We start from the raw sequence: 26,760 nt of genomic DNA on the forward strand, positions 1-26,760 counted from the left end.
CAATTTCCCACTCTATATGTATAGAACTTTGTGTCCTGGGTGCTTTTAGCTTGTAGATAATCACTTTTATCCGTACAAATTCAATAAAAAACACTTTGTGTAACATGTGTTACATATTTTGCGATAAATAAAATATTTGTAGGGTTAATTAGAAATGCTTCTTTTCATTTTATTATTGTTGTTATTGTTCCGAACAATGCCACACACAAAAAAACCCGGAAAATATTAGAATTGACGAAAATTCAATTTTTTGGTATTTTTTCCAAAAAAGTCCCCAAACTATCGGAATGTTTAGATTTTCATAAAATCAACTCGACATAGTTGCATAACAATTATATGAAAGTTTCAACGAATTTTGCTGGTTAATTGCGAAAGTGTGGAGCCATCTTAACTGGACCTGCAGCTCCTTAAATTGACACTGCATGTCCGTCACTGCGTCTTCCTGTCTATTAAGCCTAACTGCCTGTGACGAGGTTGATCAGATGGGCATGATGACTGCACCTCTACGGGAGCGGTGATCAATATTATCCCCGTGATAACCCCATCACATAGCCATTTCTGCCAGTTTTCCATGCCTGTCCTCTAAATAGACACCAGTTTCTGTAGAGTGAGATCGCTCTCACCTCTTATCTCTAAGATTTCTGTGCCCTCACAGGGCCTAAACCCTCCAACGTGCACAGTTCATCGTCTGTAGCTGACCGTAAATTGATAACAGCCATTCTCAACTATGAGAAGCTGATCAAGATACGGAAAAGTTTCTATGTTGTAATAAAGAAACAAGTCAAAACACTTAACTACACAATTACAAAGTTATGCACAAGGACAGTATAAGTAGACACGTGTATCTGTCCCGAACAAAATTCAAACGACTACAAACATATAATAATTACCAGTTTACAAAATAATTTCTAATTCCTAAAACACCTAATTCCTAACCTAATTTAATATAAAACAAGCTTTATAAACCTTACAGTACATATAATAATTATCCTACTTTATAAAACTAACAATTCTAATCTAACGAAAACTCATGTCTCGCCTGTGACTGTCATATGTATTCCGCCAATATATGGGCGGCCCACTAAACAGCGAATGAAGCTCCGGAATAAAGTATAAATTTCAGAACGGCATAACCCCTAATAAATAAGCACTGTCCCAATTTGTCTCACTCGTAATTCGCGCACTGGTCATGTAGCTAGGCCATGGCCAGCGCACGTGGCGGTCGAGAGGGAACCAGCAAGGTGAAAAATACGTCAGAAATAGTCAGTTCCCCGAACTTCTGATCACCAAATGTCGTGAATTTTGTGTGTAGTTAAACACCGTACGCGTCACAACATGTAGTTGGGAACTGCTCTCAGGTTCCAAAATTAATTATAAAGCCATTGTCAATGCCACACACACAAAAAACCGGAAAATATTATCATTGCCAAAAATTTAATTTTTTGGTATTTTTTCAAAAGAAGTCCCCAAACTATCGGAATGTTTAGATTTTCATAAAATCAACTCTACATAGTTGCATAACCATTATATGAAAGTTTCAACGAATTTTGCTGGTTAATTGCGAAAGCCGAGATGTCTCGATCTTGTCGGCGAGTCTAGCGGTCTAAGGGAGATAACTCTCCCCAAAATTCACCACAAAGGTTTAAGTTTCTGTGTGTAGGCCTATAGTTTTTTCCTGAACTAACTTTCCTCAGCGATCATGGCACGACAGGCTGCTGTCCCTATAGACCTGGTGGTGAAGTTCGGTGGCAGCGCTATTACAGACAAATGTCAGATGGAGACTCTTAAAGAGGACAATTTGGCATCGGCAGCTGACGTGATCAGAAAATGTGTTGAACGTGGAGTTAGATGTGTAGTTATTCACGGAGCTGGGTGAGTTCGTTTAAGTATTCAATTGTTTAACTGCTTTCATAGCGCGCTTCGTGCATGTTGGTTGCTTAAGAATGCCATCTAAAAGCAGTTTAATATAGATATTCACCAGTTTGGGAGCTGTTCATCCCATAACAAATTCAATTACACTAATAATTATTCATTATAGTGTATTATCGTGTATGCTTGTTCAATTAATAGAACAGCCAATGCCCAGGGAGGTTCAGTGGTATCCAACGTAACAACTATGACGTCATAAATATGGATGACATCAACACTCGGTTCATGGCATTCATAGTCGATATGAATACTAACAGAATTTGGTAGGGCCATAAGATGGAACACATGTAGCGGAACTGGACTGGGTCGTTCGTCGCCGACCAGATAGCTCAATTGGTAGAGCATCCATCTAGAGTTCGGAGGGTCCCGGGTTCGAACCCTGGTCTGGCCGTGAATTTTTCCTCTCCTATTACATTTGGCGCCCAATGAAATATACCCACAGAAGGTGGTATAGGGTCTGGTGTGTCTTCTGGGTCGAAGACTTTGTTAAAGGAGGGAGGAATTAATGTAGTGGAACTGGACGTGGGTCGATCGCCGGTGACAAGATAGCTCAATTGGTAGAGCATCCGTCAAGAGTTTGGAGGGTCCTCGGTTCAAACCCCGGTCTGGCGGTGCATTTTTCCTCTCCTGTTACAAATATACCATCATAATAATATAATATTATGTAAGCCTTACTTTCTTTTTTATTCACCAATTTTAAAATACATATCGATTTCACATGGTTATAAATATTAAATGCAGACAATTTTTTTTTGTGTTGAGTTACAGGTACGTTACCAATGCGGTAAGAGCGCCATAGATGTGTGAATTGATTGCCTCAAAAATCGAACTTGATCAAAGCTACTTCTATAAGTACCATATGGCATCAATACTGTAGTTGTTGCCTTGATATGATTTGAGTACCTGTGATCATTTTTGAGATTTGAGTACATGTGATCATTTTTGAGATTTGAGTACCTGTGATCATTTTTTGAGATTTGAGTACCTGTGATCATTTTTGAGATTTGAGTACCTGTGATCATTTTTGAAGTTTGAGTACCTGTGATCATTTTTGAGATTTGAGTACCTGTGATAAACTATCGTTTTGTAGTGTAGATCGTTTGGTCATCACCATGCTAAAGAATATCAAGTCAATGCTGGTTTGAGGGGGACAATAGAGGAGGTGAAGAGAAGACGACATGGCGTGTGTCTGACCCGATTGTCTGTTACCAAGGTAATGTGTGTCTTACACGTTTGTCTGTTACCAAGGTAATGTATGTCTAGCCCGTTTGTCTGTTACCAAGGTAATGTGTCTTACACGTTTGTCTGTTACCAAGGTATGTGAATGTATTACCCGTTTGTCTGTTACCAAGGTAATAGGTGTCCTACCAGTTTGTCTGTTACCAAGGTAATGTGTCTTACCCGTTTGTCTGTTACCAAGGTAATGTGTATGTATTACCCATTTGTCTGTTACCAAGGTAATGTGTATGTATTACCCATTTGTCTGTTACCAAGATAATGTGTATGTACTACCCGTTTGTCTGTTACCAAGGTAATGTGTATGTATTACCCATTTGTCTGTTACCAAGATAATGTGTATGTACTACCCGTTTGTCTGTTACCAAGGTAATGTGTATGTATTACCCGTTTGTCTGTAACCAAGGTAATGTGTATGTCCTACCCTTTTGTCTGTTACCACAGTAATGTGTGTCTTACATGTTTGTCTGTTACCAAGGTAATGTATCTGTGTCTTACCCGTTTGTCTGTTACCATAGAAATGCATATGTCTTACCCATTTGTCTGTTACCAAGGTAATACCTTTGCCTGTTACCAAGGTAACATTCTTGTGTTTGTAAGGAGGACATTATATTGTATCTATCTTGTATGATTCATTCAGTATATTCTGATGAACAATGAAAATAATGTTGATAGTTTTTTTTACAGTTAAACCATATGGTGGTTCGGAGTCTTGTGGACAAGGGCATCAATGCTATTGGATTACCAGTAAGTAGAATTAATGGCATATTTCAAACAAGAATCTTTATTAAATGAATAACGTCCAAGAGGAATAATTTATAAGAAAAACGCTGAAAATGTGAGGTATTGATTCAAAAAGCCTCAAGCACAAGGCAGCCTCTGAAGTAAGGAAAATATAGAAAAAAAACACGCCTTCAACTGCAGTCCACCTCGTGTGATCACCACCTGTCTGGTAGCAATATCGGGTGTCGCTAACACACAGGTGAGATCATTACAAGAAATATCAATTAAGGAAGCACTTAGTTACTCGTGATTTATTGGGCAAAATAAATGTGTCCTGTTTCTGATTTTAACACATTAGGGTCTGTATGTAGTTAGGCAAATTTGTTTTGGAATACATTAGTATCAGTAATGGAGGGTGTACCTGGGTCCACTAGGCACAAACAAATCTAGGATCGGTAAGGAAAACGGAAACACAATTTTTGTTTTGCCTTAGCCTTTCCATGCTAGATGTATATATATATTCTAACATAGAATTGGGTTTGCAGGCGGCAGGTTCCTGGTTAATGGACAATGGTCAGGTTTCCCGCCATGGAGTGACCAGTATAGTGGAGCTACTAGACAGCTGCTTCGTACCAGTCTTGCATGGGGACTGTGTATTGGACTCCAGTAAGGGCTGTATCATCCTCAGTGGTGACGTCATCATCAAGGTAAGTAATGACAGGTGAGGACTGTTAAACGTGCTCAGTGGTGATGTCATCATCAAGGTAAGTGATGACAGGTGAGGACTGTGTAACATCCTCAGTGGTGACGTCATCATCAAGGTAAGTGATGACAGGTGAGGACTGTAACATCCTCAGTGGTGACGTCATCATCAAGGTAAGTGATGACAGGTGAGGACTGTAACATCCTCAGTGGTGACGTCATCATCAAGGTAAGTGATGACAGGTGAGGACTGTAACATCCTCAGTGGTGACGTCATCATCAAGGTAAGTGATGACAGGTGAGGACTGTAACATCCTCAGTGGTGACGTCATCATCAAGGTAAGTGATGACAGGTGAGGACTGTAACATCCTCAGTGGTGACGTCATCATCAAGGTAAGTGATGACAGGTGAGGACTGTAACATCCTCAGTGGTGACGTCATCATCAAGGTAAGTGATGACAGGTGATGACTGTAACATCCTCAGTGGTGACGTCATCATCAAGGTAAGTGATGACAGGTGAGGACTGTGTAACATCCTCAGTGATGATGTCATCATCAAGGTAAGTGATGACGGGTGAGGACTGTAACATCCCAAGTGGTGACAACATCATCAAGGTAAGTGATGACAGGTGAGGACTGTAACATCCTCAGTGGTGACGTCATCATCAAGGTAAGTTATGACAGGTGAGGACTGTAACATCCTCAGTGGTGATGTCGTCATCAAGGTAAGTGATGACAGGTGAGGACTGTGTAACGTGCTCAGTGGTGATGTCATCATCAAGGTAAGTGATTACAGGTGAGGACTGTGTAACATCCTCAGTGGTGACGTTATCATCAAGGTAAGTGATGACAGGTAAGGACTGTGTAACATCCTCAGTGGTGACGTCATCATCAAGGTAAGTGATGACAGGTGAGGACTGTAACATCCTCAGTGGTGACGTCATCATCAAGGTAAGTGATGACAGGTGAGGACTGTAACATCCTCAGTGGTGACGTCATCATCAAGGTAAGTGATGACAGGTGAGGACTGTAACATCCTCAGTGGTGACGTCATCATCAAGGTAAGTGATGACAGGTGAGGACTGTAACATCCTCAGTGGTGACGTCATCATCAAGGTAAGTGATGACAGGTGAGGACTGTAACATCCTCAGTGGTGATGTCATCATCAAGGTAAGTGATGACAGGTGAGGACTGTAACATCCTCAGTGGTGAGGTCATCATCAAGGTAAGTGATGCCAGGTGAGGACTGTAACATCCTCAGTGGTGACGTCATCATCAAGGTAAGTGATGACAGGTGAGGACTGTAACATCCTCAGTGGCGACATCATCATCAAGGTAAGTGATGACAGGTGAGGACTGTAACATCCTCAGTGGCGACATCATCATCAAGGTAAGTGATGACAGGTGAGGACTGTAACATCCTCAGTGGCGACATCATCATCAAGGTAAGTGATGACAGGTGAGGACTGTGAAACATCCTCAGTGGTGACGTCATCATCAAGGGATGACAGGTGAGGACTGTGTAACATCCTCAGTGGTGACGTCATCATCAAGGTAAGTAATGACATGTGAGGACTGTGTAACATCCTCAGTGGTGACGTCATCATCAAGGTAAGTGATGACAGGTGAGGACTGTGTAACATCCTCAGTGGTGACGTCATCATCAAGGTAAGTGATGACAGGTGAGGACTGTGTAACATCCTCAGTGGTGACGTCATCATCAAGGTAAGTGATGACAGGTGAGGACTGTGTAACATCCTCAGTGGTGACGTCATCATCAAGGTAAGTGATGACAGGTGAGGACTGTGTAACATCCTCAGTGGTGACGTCATCATCAAGGTAAGTGATGACAGGTGAGGACTGTGTAACATCCTCAGTGGTGACGTCATCATCAAGGTAAGTGATGACAGGTGAGGACTGTGTAACATCCTCAGTGGTGACGTCATCATCAAGGTAAGTGATGACAGGTGAGGACTGTGTAACATCCTCAGTGGTGACGTCATCATCAAGGTAAGTGATGACAGGTGAGGACTGTGTAACATCCTCAGTGGTGACGTCATCATCAAGGTAAGTGATGACAGGTGAGGACTGTGTAACATCCTCAGTGGTGACGTCATCATCAAGGTAAGTGATGACAGGTGAGGACTGTGTAACATCCTCAGTGGTGACGTCATCATCAAGGTAAGTGATGACAGGTGAGGACTGTGTAACATCCTCAGTGGTGACGTCATCATCAAGGTAAGTGATGACAGGTGAGGACTGTGTAACATCCTCAGTGGTGACGTCATCATCAAGGTAAGTGATGACAGGTGAGGACTGTGTAACATCCTCAGTGGTGACGTCATCATCAAGGTAAGTGATGACAGGTGAGGACTGTGTAACATCCTCAGTGGTGACGTCATCATCAAGGTAAGTGATGACAGGTGAGGACTGTGTAACATCCTCAGTGGTGACGTCATCATCAAGGTAAGTGATGACAGGTGAGGACTGTGTAACATCCTCAGTGGTGACGTCATCATCAAGGTAAGTGATGACAGGTGAGGACTGTGTAACATCCTCAGTGGTGACGTCATCATCAAGGTAAGTGATGACAGGTGAGGACTGTGTAACATCCTCAGTGGTGACGTCATCATCAAGGTAAGTGATGACAGGTGAGGACTGTGTAACATCCTCAGTGGTGACGTCATCATCAAGGTAAGTGATGACAGGTGAGGACTGTGTAACATCCTCAGTGGTGACGTCATCATCAAGGTAAGTGATGACAGGTGAGGACTGTATAACATCCTCAGTGGTGACGTCATCATCAAGTGATGACAGGTGAGGACTGTAACATCCTCAGTGGTGACGTCATCATCAAGGTAAGTGATGACAGGTGAGGACTGTGTAACATCCTCAGTGGTGACGTCATCATCAAGGTAAGTGATGACAGGTGAGGACTGTAACATCCTCAGTGGTGACGTCATCATCAAGGTAAGTGATTACAGGTGAGGACTGTGTAATATCCTCAGTGGTGACGTCATCATCAAGTGATGACAGGTGAGGACTGTAACATCCTTAGTGGGGACGTCATCATCAAGGTAAGAGATGACAGGTGAGGACTGTAACATCCTTAGTGGTGACGTCATCATCAAAGAAAGTGATGACAGGTGAGGACGGTAACATCCTCAGTGGTGACGTCATCTTCAAGGTAAGTGATTACAGGTGAGTACTGTGTAATATCCTCAGTGGTGACGCCATCATCAAAGTAAGTGATGACAGGTGAGGACTGCGTCATCATCAAGTGATGACAGGTGAGGACCGTAACATCCTCAGTGGTGATGTCATCATCAAGTGATGACAGGTGAGGACGGTAACATCCTCAGTGGTGATGTCATCATCAAGGTAAGTGATTACAGGTGAGGACTGTGTAAGATTCCCATTAAGTACATTTATTTCTTCCTTAGAATTATGGGAATTAACCCTGAAATTCTGTGATAAGTACGTACCACCCTTGGATTCATTGCCTTGTTTATGGAATTGGAATTTCTCATCTAGATATAGTCACCTGAATACAATGTGTAGAAATGTTTCGTTTCATCTATCCTTTCTCGTTTGCAGACAATTTGTAAAGAACAAAAGGTGAATCGTGTGGTATTCCTATCAGACGTGTTCGGAGTGTATGATAAACCTCCTTCACAGACAGGTAAACTGAACATAAGCAAATAAGAAAACACTTTTTTTCCAAGGACTGAACATATATATATACACACCACTCCACTGCCTGTATAAACCTCCTTCACAGACAGGTAAACTGAACATATATATACATGCCGTTTCTAATGCCAAAGTTTGCTATCTTTGCAGTTTATCCATGTCTAATATAATTATTCCATTCAGTCATTCTGAAGGAGTAGTTTTTCTTTTCACTTTTGTTAATATATCCTTTAAACATATGTGGTACTGCAGAAATATTCAAAGTGTAAACATGGAATAGGCTGTTCATTGATCTACAGTATTGTGTAATGGAGTGTGTGTGTTTTGTAGGGGTGGGGGAAGGTATTGAAAAGGGAGGGAGGATATTATCTTCAATCGGCTAAAAAACAAAAGTATGTTTGTTGAGTTTATATTATTTTTATACATAACACGATCTTTTATGGTTATCCAATCATAGTCACAATTTTAGAATGTTTCATTTATTGATTGTCTTGCTTTATGTACAATACAGACGCAGAACACATTTCAAAAATCTGTGTGAGCCAGGACAGAAGGATAATGACGGACATTTCTACGTCAGAGAGCCAGTATGACGTCACGGGCGGAATGATGTTAAAGATACAGACAGCCATGGACATAGTGATAAATAGTGGCGGGACAACAAAGGTGTACATCACCAAAGTGGGGTCAAACTGTGTCAACCAAATCTGTGAAGGATTAGATACGGGACAAGACGACACCAAATCATTTACCCAAATCATTCATCATCAGTGACATTGAGGAAGAATCATAACAGGGCCCCGGTGTTAGTATAATGGGACCAGGGCCCCGGTGTCAGTATAATGGGACCAGGGCCCCTGTGTCAGTATAATGTGACCAGGGCCCCTGTGTCAGTATAATGTGACCAGGGCCCCTGTGTCAGTATAATGTGACCAGGGCCCCTGTGTCAGAATAATGTGACTAGGGCCCCGGTGTCAGTATAATGTGACCTGAGGGCCCGATATCAGTATAAAGTGACCAGGGCCCCAGTGTCAGTATAATGTGACTAGGGCCCCGGTGTCAGTATAATGTGACCAGGGCCCCGGTGTCAGTATAATGTGACAAGGGCCCCGGTGTCGGTATAATGTGACCTGAGGGCCCGATATCAGTATAAAGTGACCAGGGCCCCGGTGTCAGTATAAAGTGACCAGGGCCCCGGTGTCAATATAATGTGACCAGGGCCCGATGTCAGTATAAAGTGACCAGGTGGAATGCTGTGCGGAGTGCCTTCGACATGGTATTTCATTGACATAGCACTATAACGGCGGCATCAGATCCGTGCTATAGCACACAATACACGTGGAGGCACGTCCTCAAATGACCTTAACTGTTGGTAGGATGTTAAACCCTATAAACCAAACCAAACCTTAACTTGATAGGAGACATCATGATGGGGTGCCACATGTGGTACAGAAAATACTGGCCCCTTGATTTTGTGGAGGTTCATGATGTTTTTTCTTTAGTTTTGCAATTGGTGTCCCCTTATTTTCTGATTTGGTTGTATAGATTTTTTACGATATATTTTGTACCTTTGCATAGCGTATATATACAGTCGGCATGTCATTTTTTTAAAAATACAAAAACGTAGTGTTTTGCATACAATTGTATACAAGTGTGTCAACATAAACAACAGAGACATGAATCAATTGCAACGTTCAATTATTTACAAAATAAACCGTATAACAATACAAATGAAGACCGACCCGACATTGGATAGCACTGTCACAGGACATTTTCTAAATAAAAACTCCACACGTCCTGTTGGTTCGAGTCAAAATTTATTGATGACCGGAGTCTCATGCCAATTCATACAGAAAACCCCCAACAATACAAATATGGTCTAGAACTAGTATGTCTCTGTATACAATACCTATGTTTGACAAGTCCAATATTTGATTTATATACTTTGAATTAAATATTCCAATTTATGACTACTTTTAAGCATTCATGCTATAGTTACCTTCCGAGACTGTCAAGGTCTGGTAAAATCATGTCTATATATAGTAGTCACTCTTTAATTACGAGTACAGCAGGACTGTGCAGGCGGGACCCCAGAGGATACGTTCCACCTCACGATAAACGGCCAATTGCGAATTAGCGCAGTGTATTACTAGTTTTATTACTACTCTCACTCACACTTGCATGCTTTCTTACAAACTCACACCCTAATTTACATATAACTCATCAACAACACCAAATACAGACATATAGAGATGACCACGACACAACACGGGTAGGACACCACCCTGAGCTGTAAATAGTAACTAGGTGATTTCCACATTACGATACACAGGTGACAAACGTACAGCACACAACACACACTACTTATAACTATACAATAAATCAGATCATAATGACCCTGTGACAACTAATTTGTTTAGAAAGTGTTTGCTTTAGATTGTAGCCAGCCAGAGAAATTTCAGAAACGGAATGAGCAGGTTGTTTTTACATGGTTTACTATGCCCACTTTTGTGAAATGCTGGTTTTTGGAATGGACAGGGTCCGGTTTATAAAGGGTTTAACTATGATTATATAGGGAAAATGCTGGGACCTCAAATCACAGCTGGTTTAGACAGGGATCTGGATTAGACAGGGGCCAGTTTTGACAGGTAATACTGTATATTCAAGCTACATAATATACAAGTATGAAACAGTGTGTGTAATTTTTTCTCCCACAACCACTATATGTTTCCTCACTCCCACAACCACTACAGGTGTCCTCACTCCCACAACCACTATAGGTGTCCTCACTCCCGACTCATTGGATAAACTTGTTAGGTAAATATGTTGGTAAATATGTTTGGTAACCAACAAGTGGGTAAAACCCTGGATATGATTTCATTGGTCAATCTTCTAATTATGACGTCAAGTCACGATGCTTTGCGACGTCATCTGCCATTGTGATGTCATAGTACATCGCAATTGTTTCCCCGTTGAAACGGGAATGATGTATTCCCGAGGGAAACATATAGTTTTCTGGATATGATATCTGAACGCTGTGGGAGAAAAAAATTCCAAACTTGTGATGGTTGATTATCATTGTTTGTCTAACTCTTGTTAGTTAATGTTCAAATTGTAAAAGGCATTCAGTAAACCTCACGTCTTCACAGTTAATACAATTTGAAAATTTACTAACTCCAGATAGATAAACCTGATAACCAATCACCACTTGTCAGGGAACCTCTGTATCTACAAAATAAAGTACAGACAACAGAAAAGAAGTGATTTTCATTTTTTTTCCCCCAAAATGCATCGTTTAATATGTTGACGTTATCGCGAACAGATGGAATCAGGTCATAGTCTTCCTATTTCCACGTCAGTTTTAGTATCACTCTGGGAACTTCTGTAATAGAAAACAATAGGTATACACACTGAGTTAAGTATATGAAAATGATAATAGACCGAAAGACAAAGTCTATGTGAAAACAAAATCATCTACATTGTATGTTAACTATGTACAGTATATGTTAACTATGTACATTGTATGTTAACTATGTACAGTATATGATAACTATGTACATTGTTTGTTAACTATGTACATTGTTTGTTAACTATGTACAGTATATGTTAACTATGTACAGTATATGTTAAGTATGTACAGTATATGATAACTATGTACAGTATATGTTAACTATGTACCGTATATGTTAACTATGTACAGTATATGTTAACTTGCATCAATTCAACATTATAGCTTGTGCAAATTGGGGTCAGTATTGATGATATGCACCTTTTCTATGTAATACTCACCTGTATTAATGGTATGTGCCACTTCTATATTAAAGTTGCCCTCCTTTTTTATAAACTCCTCAAACATGTGCACCCCTCCCCCGACACCAAAGTAGTGCGACTTGGCTGCAAGATATCTGGTGGTTAAGGTTAAGGTACAAAGTTTCTCAAATTATGTTGACTTATCAATAAGTGTTCACGTTCTGTTATACTGTACAGTGTAATTATATAATACTGTAGTGTATTGTGTAATACTGTAGTGTATTGTGTAATACTGTAGTGTATTGTGTATTAATGTAGTGTATTGTGTAATACTGTAGTGTATTGTGTATTAATATAGTGTATTGTGTATTAATGTAGTGTATTGTGTATTAATGTAGTGTATTCTTTGTATTGTTGTGTATAACTTTATAGTGCATTGTGTATTAATGTAGTGGTAATACTGTAGTGTATTGTGTATTAATATAGTGTATTGTGTATTAATGTAGTGTATTCTTTGTATTGTTGTGTATAACTTTATAGTGCATTGTGTATTAATGTAGTGTATTGTGTATTAATGTAGTGTATTCTTTGTATTGTTGTGTGCTGTGTATAACTTTATAGTGTATTGTGTATTAATGTAGTGTATTCTTTGTATTGTTGTGTGCTGTGTATAACTTTATAGTGTATTGTGTATTAATGTAGTGTATTCTTTGTATTGTTGTGTGCTGTGTATAACTTTATAGTGTATTGTGTATTAATGTAGTGTATTCTTTGTATTGTTGTGTGCTGTGTATAACTTTATAGTGTATTGTGTATTAATGTAGTGTATTCTTTGTATTGTTGTGTGCTGTGTATAACTTTATAGTGTATTGTGTATTAATGTAGTGTATTCTTTGTATTGTTGTGTGCTGTGTATAACTTTATAGTGTATTGTGTATTAATGTAGTGTATTCTTTGTATTGTTGTGTGCTGTGTATAACTTTATAGTGTATTGTGTATTAATGTAGTGTATTCTTTGTATTGTTGTGTGCTGTGTATAACTTTATAGTGTATTGTGTATTAATGTAGTGTATTCTTTGTATTGTTGTGTGCTGTGTATAACTTTATAGTGTATTGTGTATTAATGTAGTGTATTCTTTGTATTGTTGTGTGCTGTGTATAACTTTATAGTGTATTGTGTATTAATGTAGTGTATTCTTTGTATTGTTGTGTGCTGTGTATAACTTTATAGTGTATTGTGTATTAATGTAGTGTATTCTTTGTATTGTTGTGTGCTGTGTATAACTTTATAGTGTATTGTGTATTAATGTAGTGTATTCTTTGTATTGTTGTGTGCTGTGTATAACTTTATAGTGTATTGTGTATTAATGTAGTGTATTCTTTGTATTGTTGTGTGCTGTGTATAACTTTATAGTGTATTGTGTATTAATGTAGTGTATTCTTTGTATTGTTGTGTGCTGTGTATAACTTTATAGTGTATTGTGTATTAATGTAGTGTATTCTTTGTATTGTTGTGTGCTGTGTATAACTTTATAGTGTATTGTGTATTAATGTAGTGTATTCTTTGTATTGTTGTGTGCTGTGTATAACTTTATAGTGTATTGTGTATTAATGTAGTGTATTCTTTGTATTGTTGTGTGCTGTGTATAACTTTATAGTGTATTGTGTATTAATGTAGTGTATTCTTTGTATTGTTGTGTGCTGTGTATAACTTTCATATTTTCATATACGGCGGTATCACGCATCACCCTTCACCTTTGACCTCACAATAAAGACAATTGTGATGTCCCAACATTAAGAACATGGATAGCTTTATTAGGAACCTGATGATAAAATACTGTATATGTATTAAAATTGTTTGTACATCACTTAATATCAGGAACCTCGACCTTTTGGAGTAACATGTAACTACCCTACAGATATATTTATATACATGTAGTGATGAGCCCATAGCCTTGTCACCTTACATGAAGTGATGAGCCCATAACCTAGTAACCTTACATGTAGTGATGAGCCCATAGCCTTGTCACCTTACATGTAGTGATGAGCCAATAACCAAGTCACCTTACATGTAGTGATGAGCCAATAACCTAGTCACCTTACATGTAGTGATGAGCCAATAACCTTGTCACCTTACATGTAGTGATGAGCCGTTAGCCTTGTCACCTTACATGTAGTGATGAGCCAATAACCTTGTCACCTTACATGTAGTGATGAGCCGTTAGCCTTTTCACCTTACATGTAGTGATGAGCCAATAACCTTGTCACCTTACGTGTAGTAATGAGCCCATAGCCTTGTCACCTTACATGTAGTGATGAGCCCATCACCAATACTAGTCACCTTACATGTAGTGATGAGCCCATAGCCTTGTCACCTTACATGTAGTTATGAGCCCATAACCTAGTCACCTTACATGTAGTGATGAGCCCATAGCCTTGTCACCTTACAAGTAGTGATGAGCCCATAGCCTTGTCACCTTACATGTAGTGATGAGCCCATAACCTAGTCACCTTACATGTAGATGTAGTGATGGGCTGGGCTGATAATAATTTGTAATCCTTTATGTATTGATAGGCCAACAAGAACACCTACATTATAAGGATACATTACACCGTCTTCTGATAAACAACTTTTAAAGACAGCTTGGAGACTTTTGTAGTTGTCAGGATTATAAATAGTTTCTGCTGACAATATCACATCGTACCTGTAAAACGAAATAACATATACCCTGAAATAGTTACATAAAACTGAAGACAGGACCGCCATCAATCCAAGTTACATAAAACTGAAGACAGGACCGCCATCAATCCAAGTTACATAACTCAGTTATATATAGTGGATGCTAACTTTGAGAAAATTAATTATTCCTGTCAATTAAAATTTCAAAAATACAAAAAATAATGTATTTAGTAATGCTATATGTATTGATGGACATGTGCAGATACATTTTATCTGAGTGATAATCAAAAGTATACACGAGCCTCATAATGTTCTACTGTATTCATACATTGTATATACAGGTATTAAAGAGCAATGTATTTGTTTGAACAGTTAAATTAATACAAAAGCATCTATAAATGCAGATGAATTTGTTTAACACTTTATGTAAATGATATAGATTAAATCTATATCATTTACATAAAGTGTTAAACAAATCTTACATGGATTACTGTAGCTGGGACAAAAATTTGTTGTGATACATAAAGATAAATAGATTTTTACTTTTGCTGTCTTATAATCTCATAAAAATAAGACCAATCTCCGGAGAAGAAACGACAATGACACCAGGTCTCATGTAGGCGGACATTTTGGATCGTAAAATATTCTATAACCTCAGAATTCTGCAAAAATAAATGGTACACATTTTTAATACTTTGTAATATACTGTAATTATAAGATTGCAACATTATAGTTATGGGTTTTATAGTGAGAATACACCATTGAATGTTCTTGCCAACCTTTCAAATATTTAAACATCCGAGGAGTTACAGTGACTCCTAATTGACAATTAGGAAGTACTGTTAAGTTAAAATTGAATTTGTCAAGAGGAACTCAAGCTATTCTGTGGAAACAGAAAGGTTGGACAGACAAACAGGTGTGACTATAACATCTCTTCTGATGTAGATTGGTTTGAAAACACATACAGAGACTTGATAAGTTGTCAATGTTTATATGATGCAATATCCTATCAAAGGAGATTCTATGTGAGATAGAACCTGCGGTCCCAGACTTCCTCGTCCACCACTCTACCTATTGAGCTATGATCCCCAACTTCCTAGTCTACCACTCTACCTATTGAGCTACGATTCCAGACTTCCTAGTCCACCGCTCTACCTATTGAGCTACAATCCCAGACTTCCTCGTCCACCGCTCTAACTATTGAGCTATGATCCCCAACTTCCTAGTCTACCGCTCTACCTATTGAGCTACGATCCCAGACTTCCTAGTCTACCACTCTACCTATTGAGCTACGATCCCAAACTTTCTAGTCTACCACTCCACCTATTGAGCTACGATTCCAGACTTCCACGTCCACCGCTCTACCTATTGAGCTACGATTCCAGACTTCCACGTCAACCGCTCTAACTATTGAGCTACGATCCCAGACTTCCTAGTCTACCGCTCTACCTATTGAGCTACGATCCCAGACTTCCTAGTCTACCACTCTACCTATTGAGCTACGATCCCAAACTTTCTAGTCTACCACTCCACCTATTGAGCTACGATTCCAGACTTCCACGTCCACCGCTCTACCTATTGAGCTACGATTCCAGACTTCCACGTCAACCGCTCTAACTATTGAGCTACGATCCCAGACTTCCTAGTCTACCACTCTACCTATTGAGCTACGATCCCAGACTTCCTAGTTCACCGCTCTACCTATTGTGGTACGATCCCAGACTTCCTAGTCTACCACTCTACCTATTGAGCTACGATCCCAGACTTCCTAGTCCACCGCTCTACCTATTGAGCTACGATCCCAGACTTCCTAGTCCACCGCTCTACCTATTGTGCTACGATCCCAGACTTCCTAGTCCAACGCTCTACCTATTGAGCTACGATTCCAGACTTCCTAGTCCACCGCTCTACCTATTGAGCTACGATCCCAGACTTCCTAGTCTACCGCTCTCCCTATTGAGCTACGATCCCAGACTTCCTAGTCCACCACTCCACCTATTGAGCTACGATCCCAGACTGCCTAGTCCACCGCTCTACCTATTGAGCTACGATTCCAGACTTCCTAGTCCACCGCTCCACCTATTGAGCTACGATCCCCGACTTCCTAGTCTACCGCTCTAACTATTGAGCTACGATCCCAGACTTCCTAGTCTACCGCGCTACCTATTGAGCTACGATCCCAGACTTCCTAGTCCACCGCTCTACTTATTGAGCTACGATCCCAGACTTCCTAGTCTACCACTCCACCTATTGAGCTACGATCCCAGACTTCCTAGTCCACCGCTCTACCTATTGAGCTACAATCCCAGACTTCCTAGTCCACCACTCTACCTATTGAGCTACGATCCCAGACTTCCTAGTCCACCGCTCTACCTATTGTGCTACGATCCCAGACTTCCCAGTCTACCACGTGCACTCTACCTATTGAGCTACGATCCCAGACTTCCTAGTCCACCACTCTACCTATTGAGCTACGATCCCAGACTTCCTAGTCCACCACTCTACCTATTGAGCTACAATCCCAGACTTCTTAGTCTACCGCTCTACCTATTGAGCTACGATCCCAGACTTCCTAGTCTACCGCTCTACCTATTGAGCTACCATCCCTGACTTCCTTGTCTACCGCTTTACCTATTGAGCTATAAAGTGTGATGTTGAAATCAATTAAGAGAAAACTTACATAATCTTGGAAATGAACTTCTGATGCACCACACTGCATTGTACAGAGACCAGGGATACCAGCTCCACAACCAAGCTTTGTGATAGAGAATTGTTACAGCAGTTGACACATTGCATCACATTAGGTATACAGAATCACATCATAAAGATACACCAAGATGTAAGTTCTCACATATACAATTTACTGAATCAGTTATATATAGATGTTAAATTACATTTTACACTGCCTATGCTATATGTATGATTAAAGACTAGAATCATTTTTATGAAATCCTTCAACTGAATACCCATACAAAACTTAGTTCTGACTTAATTATTCTGAGAGGCATATTAAATATCAGTATCAAAAAATTGTAAACTTGAAATGTTTTGCCGTAGGTTAACATTTGGCTCTGAAATTGGGGACAAATGACCATTATAGAAAAAACTGGATTACATCAGACTTTATGTAATTCCATGTGTAAGACAAAATTAATAATTAGATTTGGATTTACCTGGGAAGGGCAATAGTTAACTTGTACAGATTTACCTGGGAAGGGCAATTTTTAACTTGTACAGATTTACCTGGGAAGGGCAATAGTTAACTTGTACAGATTTACGGTATACAATGTACAACTTTACGTATTCACTCATTGTTTTGGTAAGCTTTTTTTTATCAATTAAGTAAATCACAAATGCCAAGTAAGTGTTAATTACTATCTAGCTCCTTATTGAACAGTCCATAACATACATACCTCCAGCACAGTTGTGTCCTGTAGTTGTGACTTATTGGTGGTCAAGTATTCAGCCAGGTCTAGCGAGCACTCCCATACCGTAAGGCCACCTAGTCATTCACCAAAATTATAAATAATGATTTTAATTGGAAAGGAATATTATGTAATCACAACATAACATGCACTCAGTATTTGTGAGTCATTGTTAATTAATTTGATATTCATTTATTGACTAGATAGACTTCAGATGCATGAGCTAATCTTATATAAACACATCTTTTCCCCCGCAACTTGTAAAGAAGCAGTATGTTGCCTTATCTTTGCAGGTGACACAAATAGATTTGAAGCAGAAACAACCCCTATGTAACTTTAGTAGACTATTCCATGCATTGATATGGATAAGTCCATTATGGTCTACAGTGGTGAAAGGGTTAAGTATCAAACAGGTTGATGAAAATGTTAAGTCGAGAGCATGATCTGTTATGTTATGTGGCAAGATATGTAAAGTGATTGTGCAGTCATCATAATATCCTCTTACATCTACATGTATGTATACGGTCAAGCTGCTCTATATAAAGATGATAAACAGACAAACTGTTCTCTATGATCATACATGTATGTACAAGGTCAAGCTGCTCTATATAAAGATGATAAACAGACAAACTGTTCTCTATGATCATACATGTATGTATAAGGTCAAGCTGCTCTATATAAAGATGATAAACGGACAAACTGTTCTCTATGATCATACATGTATGTACAAGGTCAAGCTGCTCTATATAAAGATGATAAACGGACAAACTGTTCTCTATGATCATACATGTATGTACAAGGTCAAGCTGCTCTATATAAAGATGATAAACGGACAAACTGTTCTCTATGATCATACATGTATGTACAAGGTCAAGCTGCTCTATATAAAGATGATAAACGGACAAACTGTTCTCTATGATCATACATGTATGTACAAGGTCAAGCTGCTCTATATAAAGATGATAAACGGACAAACTGTTCTCTATGATCATACATGTATGTACAAGGTCAAGCTGCTCTATATAAAGATGATAAACGGACAAACTGTTCTCTATGATCATACATGTATGTACAAGGTCAAGCTGCTCTATATAAAGATGATAAACGGACAAACTGTTCTCTATGATCATACATGTATGTACAAGGTCAAGCTGCTCTATATAAAGATGATAAACGGACAAACTGTTCTCTATGATCATACATGTATGTACAAGGTCAAGCTGCTCTATATAAAGATGATAAACGGACAAACTGTTCTCTATGATCATACATGTATGTACAAGGTCAAGCTGCTCTATATAAAGATGATAAACGGACAAACTGTTCTCTATGATCATACATGTATGTACAAGGTCAAGCTGCTCTATATAAAGATGATAAACGGACAAACTGTTCTCTATGATCATACATGTATGTACAAGGTCAAGCTGCTCTATATAAAGATGATAAACGGACAAACTGTTCTCTATGATCATACATGTATGTACAAGGTCAAGCTGCTCTATATAAAGATGATAAACGGACAAACTGTTCTCTATGATCATACATGTATGTACAAGGTCAAGCTGCTCTATATAAAGATGATAAACGGACAAACTGTTCTCTATGATCATACATGTATGTACAAGGTCAAGCTGCTCTATATAAAGATGATAAACGGACAAACTGTTCTCTATGATCATACATGTATGTACAAGGTCAAGCTGCTCTATATAAAGATGATAAACGGACAAACTGTTCTCTATGATCATACATGTATGTACAAGGTCAAGCTGCTCTATATAAAGATGATAAACGGACAAACTGTTCTCTATGATCATACATGTATGTACAAGGTCAAGCTGCTCTATATAAAGATGATAAACGGACAAACTGTTCTCTATGATCATACATGTATGTACAAGGTCAAGCTGCTCTATATAAAGATGATAAACGGACAAACTGTTCTCTATGATCATACATGTATGTACAAGGTCAAGCTGCTCTATATAAAGATGATAAACGGACAAACTGTTCTCTATGATCATACATGTATGTACAAGGTCAAGCTGCTCTATATAAAGATGATAAACGGACAAACTGTTCTCTATGATCATACATGTATGTACAAGGTCAAGCTGCTCTATATAAAGATGATAAACGGACAAACTGTTCTCTATGATCATACATGTATGTACAAGGTCAAGCTGCTCTATATAAAGATGATAAACGGACAAACTGTTCTCTATGATCATACATGTATGTACAAGGTCAAGCTGCTCTATATAAAGATGATAAACGGACAAACTGTTCTCTATGATCATACATGTATGTACAAGGTCAAGCTGCTCTATATAAAGATGATAAACGGACAAACTGTTCTCTATGATCATACATGTATGTACAAGGTCAAGCTGCTCTATATAAAGATGATAAACGGACAAACTGTTCTCTATGATCATACATGTATGTACAAGGTCAAGCTGCTCTATATAAAGATGATAAACGGACAAACTGTTCTCTATGATCATTCATGTATGTACAAGGTCAAGCTGCTCTATATAAAGATGATAAACAGACAAACTGTTCTCTATGATCATTCATGTATGTACAAGGTCAAGCTGCTCTATAAACGGACAAACTGTTCTCTATGATCATTTATGTATGTATAAGGTCAAGTTGCTCTATATAAAGATGATAAATGGACAAACTGTTCTCTATGATCATGCATGTATGTGATATTCACTTTGAACTTGTAATTCTGAGAACGCAGGTTCACATCACTTGTTGTAGCATAGAACTAGCGTAGAACTTTATGATGCAGACTTGAGCGTTCCCTTGTGTGTTAGTGTTACATTCATATAGGATCCCATCGCTAGTAAATCACACATTTTGATGCTTTAAAGCTTTGATAGACATATAAATAATGTGGTAATGTAAATGATTTGTTTGGTGTTTTTAAAACACAGATGAAACAAACCTTCATACTTATCTGGGACCAGGTCAGAATGGGCAGACACTGCTGCGACAAAATTTGACGTTTGCGATCTGTTTCTGCACAAGTATTCTTCCACTGACTCACTATTGTAGCAGTGAACCTCTACATCGTTGAATGTGTGTATAGTTGCAGTTACATCTTCTGGCATATCAATCTGTTAAGGAAAAACAAGTTACAATGGTTACAGACAATTTCAATTTGATCTACAGCTACTTCTGTTTTGGTTCACCTGCCCGAAGGGCTAGTACACTAAAAGTGATCTAAAATAAAGCTACAGTAAGGCAAAATATCAGCATTTATGACTATCAAGTCATTTAAAAGAAACTGCTAAAAGATTTTAAAACATTTGACCCCTGGGCCCTGTAATGACCTTAAAAGTCAAATAAGGTCATTACAATGAACAAACTTTTTAGCCCTTCATCTCAGCATGCAACTTGCCAAATATCACCACCCTAGACCTTTTGTTTATTGAGATTAGGTCATTTAAAGGTTTATATATATTTGACCAAATGTGACCTTGAATATAAGTCCATTTTAACAAACTTGGAGGCCCTTTATCTTAGCAAGCTACTGGCCAGATATCAACATTCTAGAGATATCAACATTCTAGGCCCTATGGTTATTCAGAAGTCTTTAAAGTTTTAAACATATCTGATGCCTGTGACCTTGAATATAAGTCAAGGTCACTCATTTGAACAAAATTGGTAGCCCTTCATCCTAGCATGCTACTGGCCAGATGTCATCATCCTGGGCCTTTTGGTTATTCAAAGGAAGTTGTTGAAAGAATTTAAACATATACATTCTATTTTAACCCAGTGACCTCAATTGACTATGGGTGAAAGTTATTTATTTGAAGTTATCTTAATCCCAGCATGCTACTGACCAAATATCAACACCCTGCTCCTTTTGATTATTCAGAAAAAGTTGTTAAAATGTTTTATAAGACAGTTGACCTGTGACTTTGAGTCAAGTATTTAAGTCTTTGAATATAAGTGAAGGTCACTCATTTGAACAAACCTGGTAGCCCTTCATCCCAGTTTGCTTCTGGCCAAATACCATCACCCTAGACCTTTTGGTAATGAAGAAGTTGTTTAAATTAAAACCTTGAAGACGGACGCAGTGCACGGCATTATAAAGCTCTCGGGCCAGATGAGCTAAAAATCTAAATTACCTCATTATCCTTCATAAATATTTCTTTAGCATGTTCCTTGTTGGAGATGTCTAGCTTCTCATTTTCAACATCTTCTGAAATAAAAATTGGCGTTTACATTTTACTAATGTCTCCTGACGGTTGTCATAAAACGACAAATGGTAGCAATCCCACACACCAGACGGCACTAGTGTAACAGCTGATGTTTGTTACTGAATAAATTAATAAGTTGTACCAATTAACATTACAATTAATTAATTATATTTGAACATTTTTTATTTTTTTTTACTAATTATGAACTAAATGCTGATGTCTTTGATGTATCCAAATTTGACTTCATCAATGACCAGCCAACTACACATACACAACAAGAATAATTTTAACCTATTGTAACACACACACACACACATGTATAGCATATTTGTCCTTAATCCCTATCTATTCTATTCTCTCTTTCTTTTCTACTCTTTTTCCATCAGTGTCGCCCATTGCGTCCATCGTTATCCTGTATGTTTCACGAATGTAAAAACCCAATAACATGTTTCAATGTATCTCCTTTACATAAACAGTACATATTGCAGTATCAATTGACACAAACATCCTCAAGCGTCAATTATAGAAGATGTTCACGTAGTGCATCTACATTAGTGTATGTAAAAATATTTAGTTTGAGTATATATATATGCAGAAAAATATTTGAGTTATGTTGATTTCATTTTTGTTTTTACAATTGATGTGTTTCAAATTGTCACAGGTATACTAGTATGATTCCCCAGTTTAAGTATATATACTTAATCTATATAGTAGTTAAATTGTCACAGGTATACTAGTATGATTCCCCAGTTTAAGTATATATATTTAATCTATATAGTAGTTAAATTGTCACAGGTATACTAGTATATATATATTTAATCTATATAGTAGTTTAATTGTCACAGGTATACTAGTATGATTCCCCAGTTTAAGTACATGTATATATATTTAATCTATAGTAGTTAAATGAATGAGATCGGATGTTCTTGATTTTGTTGTGTTCCTATTTTTTTAAATTTTCCCTAACCACTGGTTTACTCTAACCAACCTTTGAGTTACCGCTGGACCAGGTATTAGTACAGAGGTCTGAGTAACCGCTGGGCCTATTAGTACAGAGGTCTGAGTAACTGCTTGGCCTATTAGTACAGAGGTCTATACTGATCGGGTAGTAATTTCAGACCATATCACTCAAACTAATCGGGTAGATCCATAAGGACAGCAATATCAAAAGTGTTGATAACACAATTATAATATACATATATTATTAATGTAAAAATAGGTACTTGATCCGGGGTTAGAGGGTGTATACATCATGGTGAGATTAATTATCATATAAAGCGGTTTTCCCCATTATTTTGCTGAAAGGATAACAGGTTGAAAAAAATGTGCATACATTGTATATGTACAATGTAAGTTTACAATAGAATGTTCATTTATTTTTTCTGCATTTTTTATGTTACTGCATGTAGCTTGATTATACAAACAACATATCATCTGATATATCACTTATTGGAATGTTTCTTTCAGTCATACAGCTTGAAGATGCTTCATTGACTGGGAAGTTTGCCAAAATTTGGCAAAATTTAAATTCATCATAACTAGAACGAAATTAATGCTATTACATTGTATCTGAACAATTATAAACAAAGCACAGGTATTAGTTTCCTCTGGCCCTGACACCAGACTTGGACATTTTGACACACCAGACATATATCTGTGAAAATGTCTATAAGTCTGGTGTCGAGGCCAGAGGAAACTTTGGCTACACATGTACAGGTATCAGCCTTGTCTGTCAATACACCATAATGCTGTCGTGGAACTGGACTGCATCGATCGTGGGCGACTGGGTTGATCGTCGGCGACCAGATAGCTCAATTGGTTGAGCGTCCATCTAGAGTTCCGAAGATCTCGGGTTCGAACCCTGGTCTGGCAGTGCATTTTACCTCTCCTGTTACATTTGGCGCCCGACGAAATATATAACCACAGAAAGAGGTATAGGGTATTGTGTGTCCTCGGGGTCGAAGACTTTGTTTAAGGAGAATGCATCATCTAAAAGCTGGTTCATTTATATTGACAAACTCCTACCTCAGTACTAACTTCCTTTAAGAAGTTACTGAGAATTCCTCCTCGAACAAGAATTGGAACAAGAGGCCCAAGGGCCTTAGCGGTCACCTGAGCTATATCATAGGTACTGGTAGCTTTATTTTATTGTTTAGATGTGATGTGGAAATCAGCATGTAAACTAAGTGAAATACAATACTTGTCATGTCATCAATGGATAAGAATTTGAAAATATTGGTAAATGTTCCCTTTGGGGCCCCGCCCTAGCCCCTGGGGATGGGGCAGGAATCCCAATTTTACAAAGTAATACTCTCATTCACCCAAGATGATTCTGACTAAGTTTGAGTAATTTTCTGCTGAAAATGGATAAAATATATACCGAAAAGTGTTATTTCCCTATATAAACTATATTAAACTTTACCCCCTCCCTAAGGGAGAACGGATAGCTCGGGGGCCCTGAAATTTACAATTTAAATAAAGCCCCTGATGATTTTCTTTCCATGCAGAGAAAATGAATGTAGTACCTCTGAGTCTGGAAGTGAAAAATTTGGAAATATTGGTTAATTTTCCATTTGGGGCCCCGCCCTGGCCCCTAGGGTTGGGGTAGGAATTTCAATTTTACAATTTGAAACCATCTCCCTCCAAGGATAATTCTCACCAAGTAAAAATAATTTCCTACAAAAAGTTGTCAAAATATACCCAAAAGTGTTATTTCCCTATATAAACTATAGTAAACTTTACCCCCTCCCCAAGGGAGAACGGATAGCTCGGGGGTCCTGAAATTTACAATTTAAGTAAAGCCCCTGATGATCTTTCTTTCCACGTAGAGAAAATCACTGTAGTACCTCTGAGTCTGGAGAAGAAGATTTTTGAAATATTGATTAATTTTCCCTTTGGGGCCCCGCCCTGGCCCCAGGGGTCGGGGTAGGAATCTCAATTTTACAATTTGAAACCATCTACCTCCAAGGATAATTCTCACCAAGTAAAAATAATTTCCTACAGAAAGTTGTCAAAATATACCCAAAAGTGTTATTTCCCTATATAAACTATAGTAAACTTTACCCCCTCCCCAAGGGAGAACGGATAGCTCGGGGGTCCTGAAATTTACAATTTAAGTAAAGCCCCGGATGATCTTTCTTTCCACGTAAAGAAAATCACTGTAGTACCTCTGAGTCTGGAGAAGAAGATTTTTGAAATATTGGTTAATTTTCCCTTTGGGGCCCCGCCCTGCCCCAGGGGTTGGGGTAGGAATCCCAATTTTACAATTTTGAAGCCTCATCTACCAAGGATGATTCTGACCAAGTTTGAAAAAAATGCATCCACTGGTTCTTGAGAAGAAGTTGAAAATGTAAAAGTTTACGCACGACGGACGACGACGGACGAAAAGCGATTAGAATAGGTCACTTGAGCAAAGATGCATACTGCGGAGAGACCACATCGTCAAACTCCATGAAGGCAAGTCGTCATTAGAATTATAATCTCCACCACCACACCATGAGAATATCCTGTGTCCATCACGTATTGGATTCTACGCCTATCGATACGCTGACTGTAAGAAAATCTATAACCAAGTGTAGACTATTGTCAGGCGCCTACACTCTCCAGTGTAAATGGGGTAAATTCAGGCAGGTCAAGTGTCCTACTTGTCTCTTATGTGAGGAAGCAACAGAAGACCTCCAGCATTTCATTCTACAGTGTTATATTGATTCATTTACAACAACTGTGACTCTATAGTGGCTTGTACTAGGACAACTTTGGGGCTTCAAGAAACCCCCCACCCTGAGAAGTTACTTTAAAAATCATGTATTTTTACCATTTTCCTCTTTGTTCCCCACATGGAAACCTCCCTGGAAATTTGGAACCCCCTCCCCAGATCCGCAACTGCTCCTTATCGTTTGTGTGCTACTTACCTGCTTACATACATGTAGGTCATATCGTCTCCCACGGCAGGCATTACCTCTACTCCAACAATGTTAGAGGTTTTACACGGCGATAAGTCATCTCATGTGAATAAATATACTACAGTGACTAAGATACTTAGAAGAAACTTAGAAGAAGAAGGAGGGAGGAAGGTACTTGGTTCGAACCCCGGTCGGGCTGTGCATTTTCCCTCTCCTGTTACAAGACGAGGCTAGGCCTAGTGCACAGAGGTTATCACAAATAACTGATTATCAATATAATAAAACAAATAATACCTTTGAATGGAGCCTCCTCAACGTTTTCGGTATAAGTAGGATTTTCTGGATTTGGAAAGTTGAACCGAAATGCCATCACTATTTTACAATTTATAGCCAAAATGAAAGTAGGAGCACACACGTGAGAAGTTTAAATGGAAATGAGTCGAGGGATTTCATTGGTGCACGGTTGCCAAATTAACCAATCAACGCCAATTTAACAAA

The 26,760-nt window shown here is 38.6% G+C and overlaps 2 protein-coding genes across 6 annotated transcripts; one reads left to right on the forward strand and one right to left on the reverse strand.

Moving 5' to 3' along the window:
- The first annotated feature begins 1,639 nt into the window (after window positions 1-1,639).
- LOC110461970 (acetylglutamate kinase-like) lies at window positions 1,640-9,184 on the forward strand. 2 transcript variants are annotated; one of them, XM_021515720.1, is made up of 6 exons: window positions 1,640-1,872; window positions 3,025-3,142; window positions 3,853-3,912; window positions 4,434-4,595; window positions 8,190-8,274; window positions 8,797-9,184. In XM_021515720.1, the coding sequence occupies exons 1-6, from the start codon at window positions 1,700-1,702 to the stop codon at window positions 9,057-9,059; spliced, it is 861 nt and encodes a 286-aa protein (XP_021371395.1). In that variant the 5' UTR covers window positions 1,640-1,699; the 3' UTR covers window positions 9,060-9,184. The 2 variants fall into 2 exon arrangements, with proteins under 2 accessions (XP_021371395.1, XP_021371396.1); XM_021515721.1 differs by having other exon boundaries at window positions 1,760-1,872; window positions 3,020-3,142.
- A 1,221-nt stretch (window positions 9,185-10,405) lies between these two features.
- On the reverse strand, window positions 10,406-26,711 carry LOC110461973 (histidine protein methyltransferase 1 homolog). 4 transcript variants are annotated; one of them, XM_021515725.1, is made up of 9 exons: window positions 26,557-26,711; window positions 22,289-22,359; window positions 21,100-21,271; window positions 18,129-18,217; window positions 17,396-17,470; window positions 15,259-15,377; window positions 14,642-14,740; window positions 12,075-12,190; window positions 10,406-11,667 (listed from the first exon to the last, which is right to left on the reverse strand). In XM_021515725.1, the coding sequence occupies exons 1-9, from the start codon at window positions 26,630-26,632 to the stop codon at window positions 11,630-11,632; spliced, it is 855 nt and encodes a 284-aa protein (XP_021371400.1). In that variant the 5' UTR covers window positions 26,633-26,711; the 3' UTR covers window positions 10,406-11,629. The 4 variants fall into 4 exon arrangements, with proteins under 4 accessions (XP_021371400.1, XP_021371399.1, XP_021371403.1 ...); XM_021515724.1 differs by having other exon boundaries at window positions 22,289-22,362; window positions 26,557-26,710; XM_021515728.1 differs by lacking the exon at window positions 26,557-26,711 and adding an exon at window positions 26,272-26,487.
- Between the last annotated feature and the right edge of the window lie 49 nt (window positions 26,712-26,760).

This window comes from Mizuhopecten yessoensis, unplaced genomic scaffold (genome assembly GCF_002113885.1).
Source record: "Mizuhopecten yessoensis strain PY_sf001 unplaced genomic scaffold, ASM211388v2 scaffold10713, whole genome shotgun sequence".
Lineage (NCBI taxonomy): Eukaryota > Metazoa > Mollusca > Bivalvia > Pectinida > Pectinidae > Mizuhopecten > Mizuhopecten yessoensis.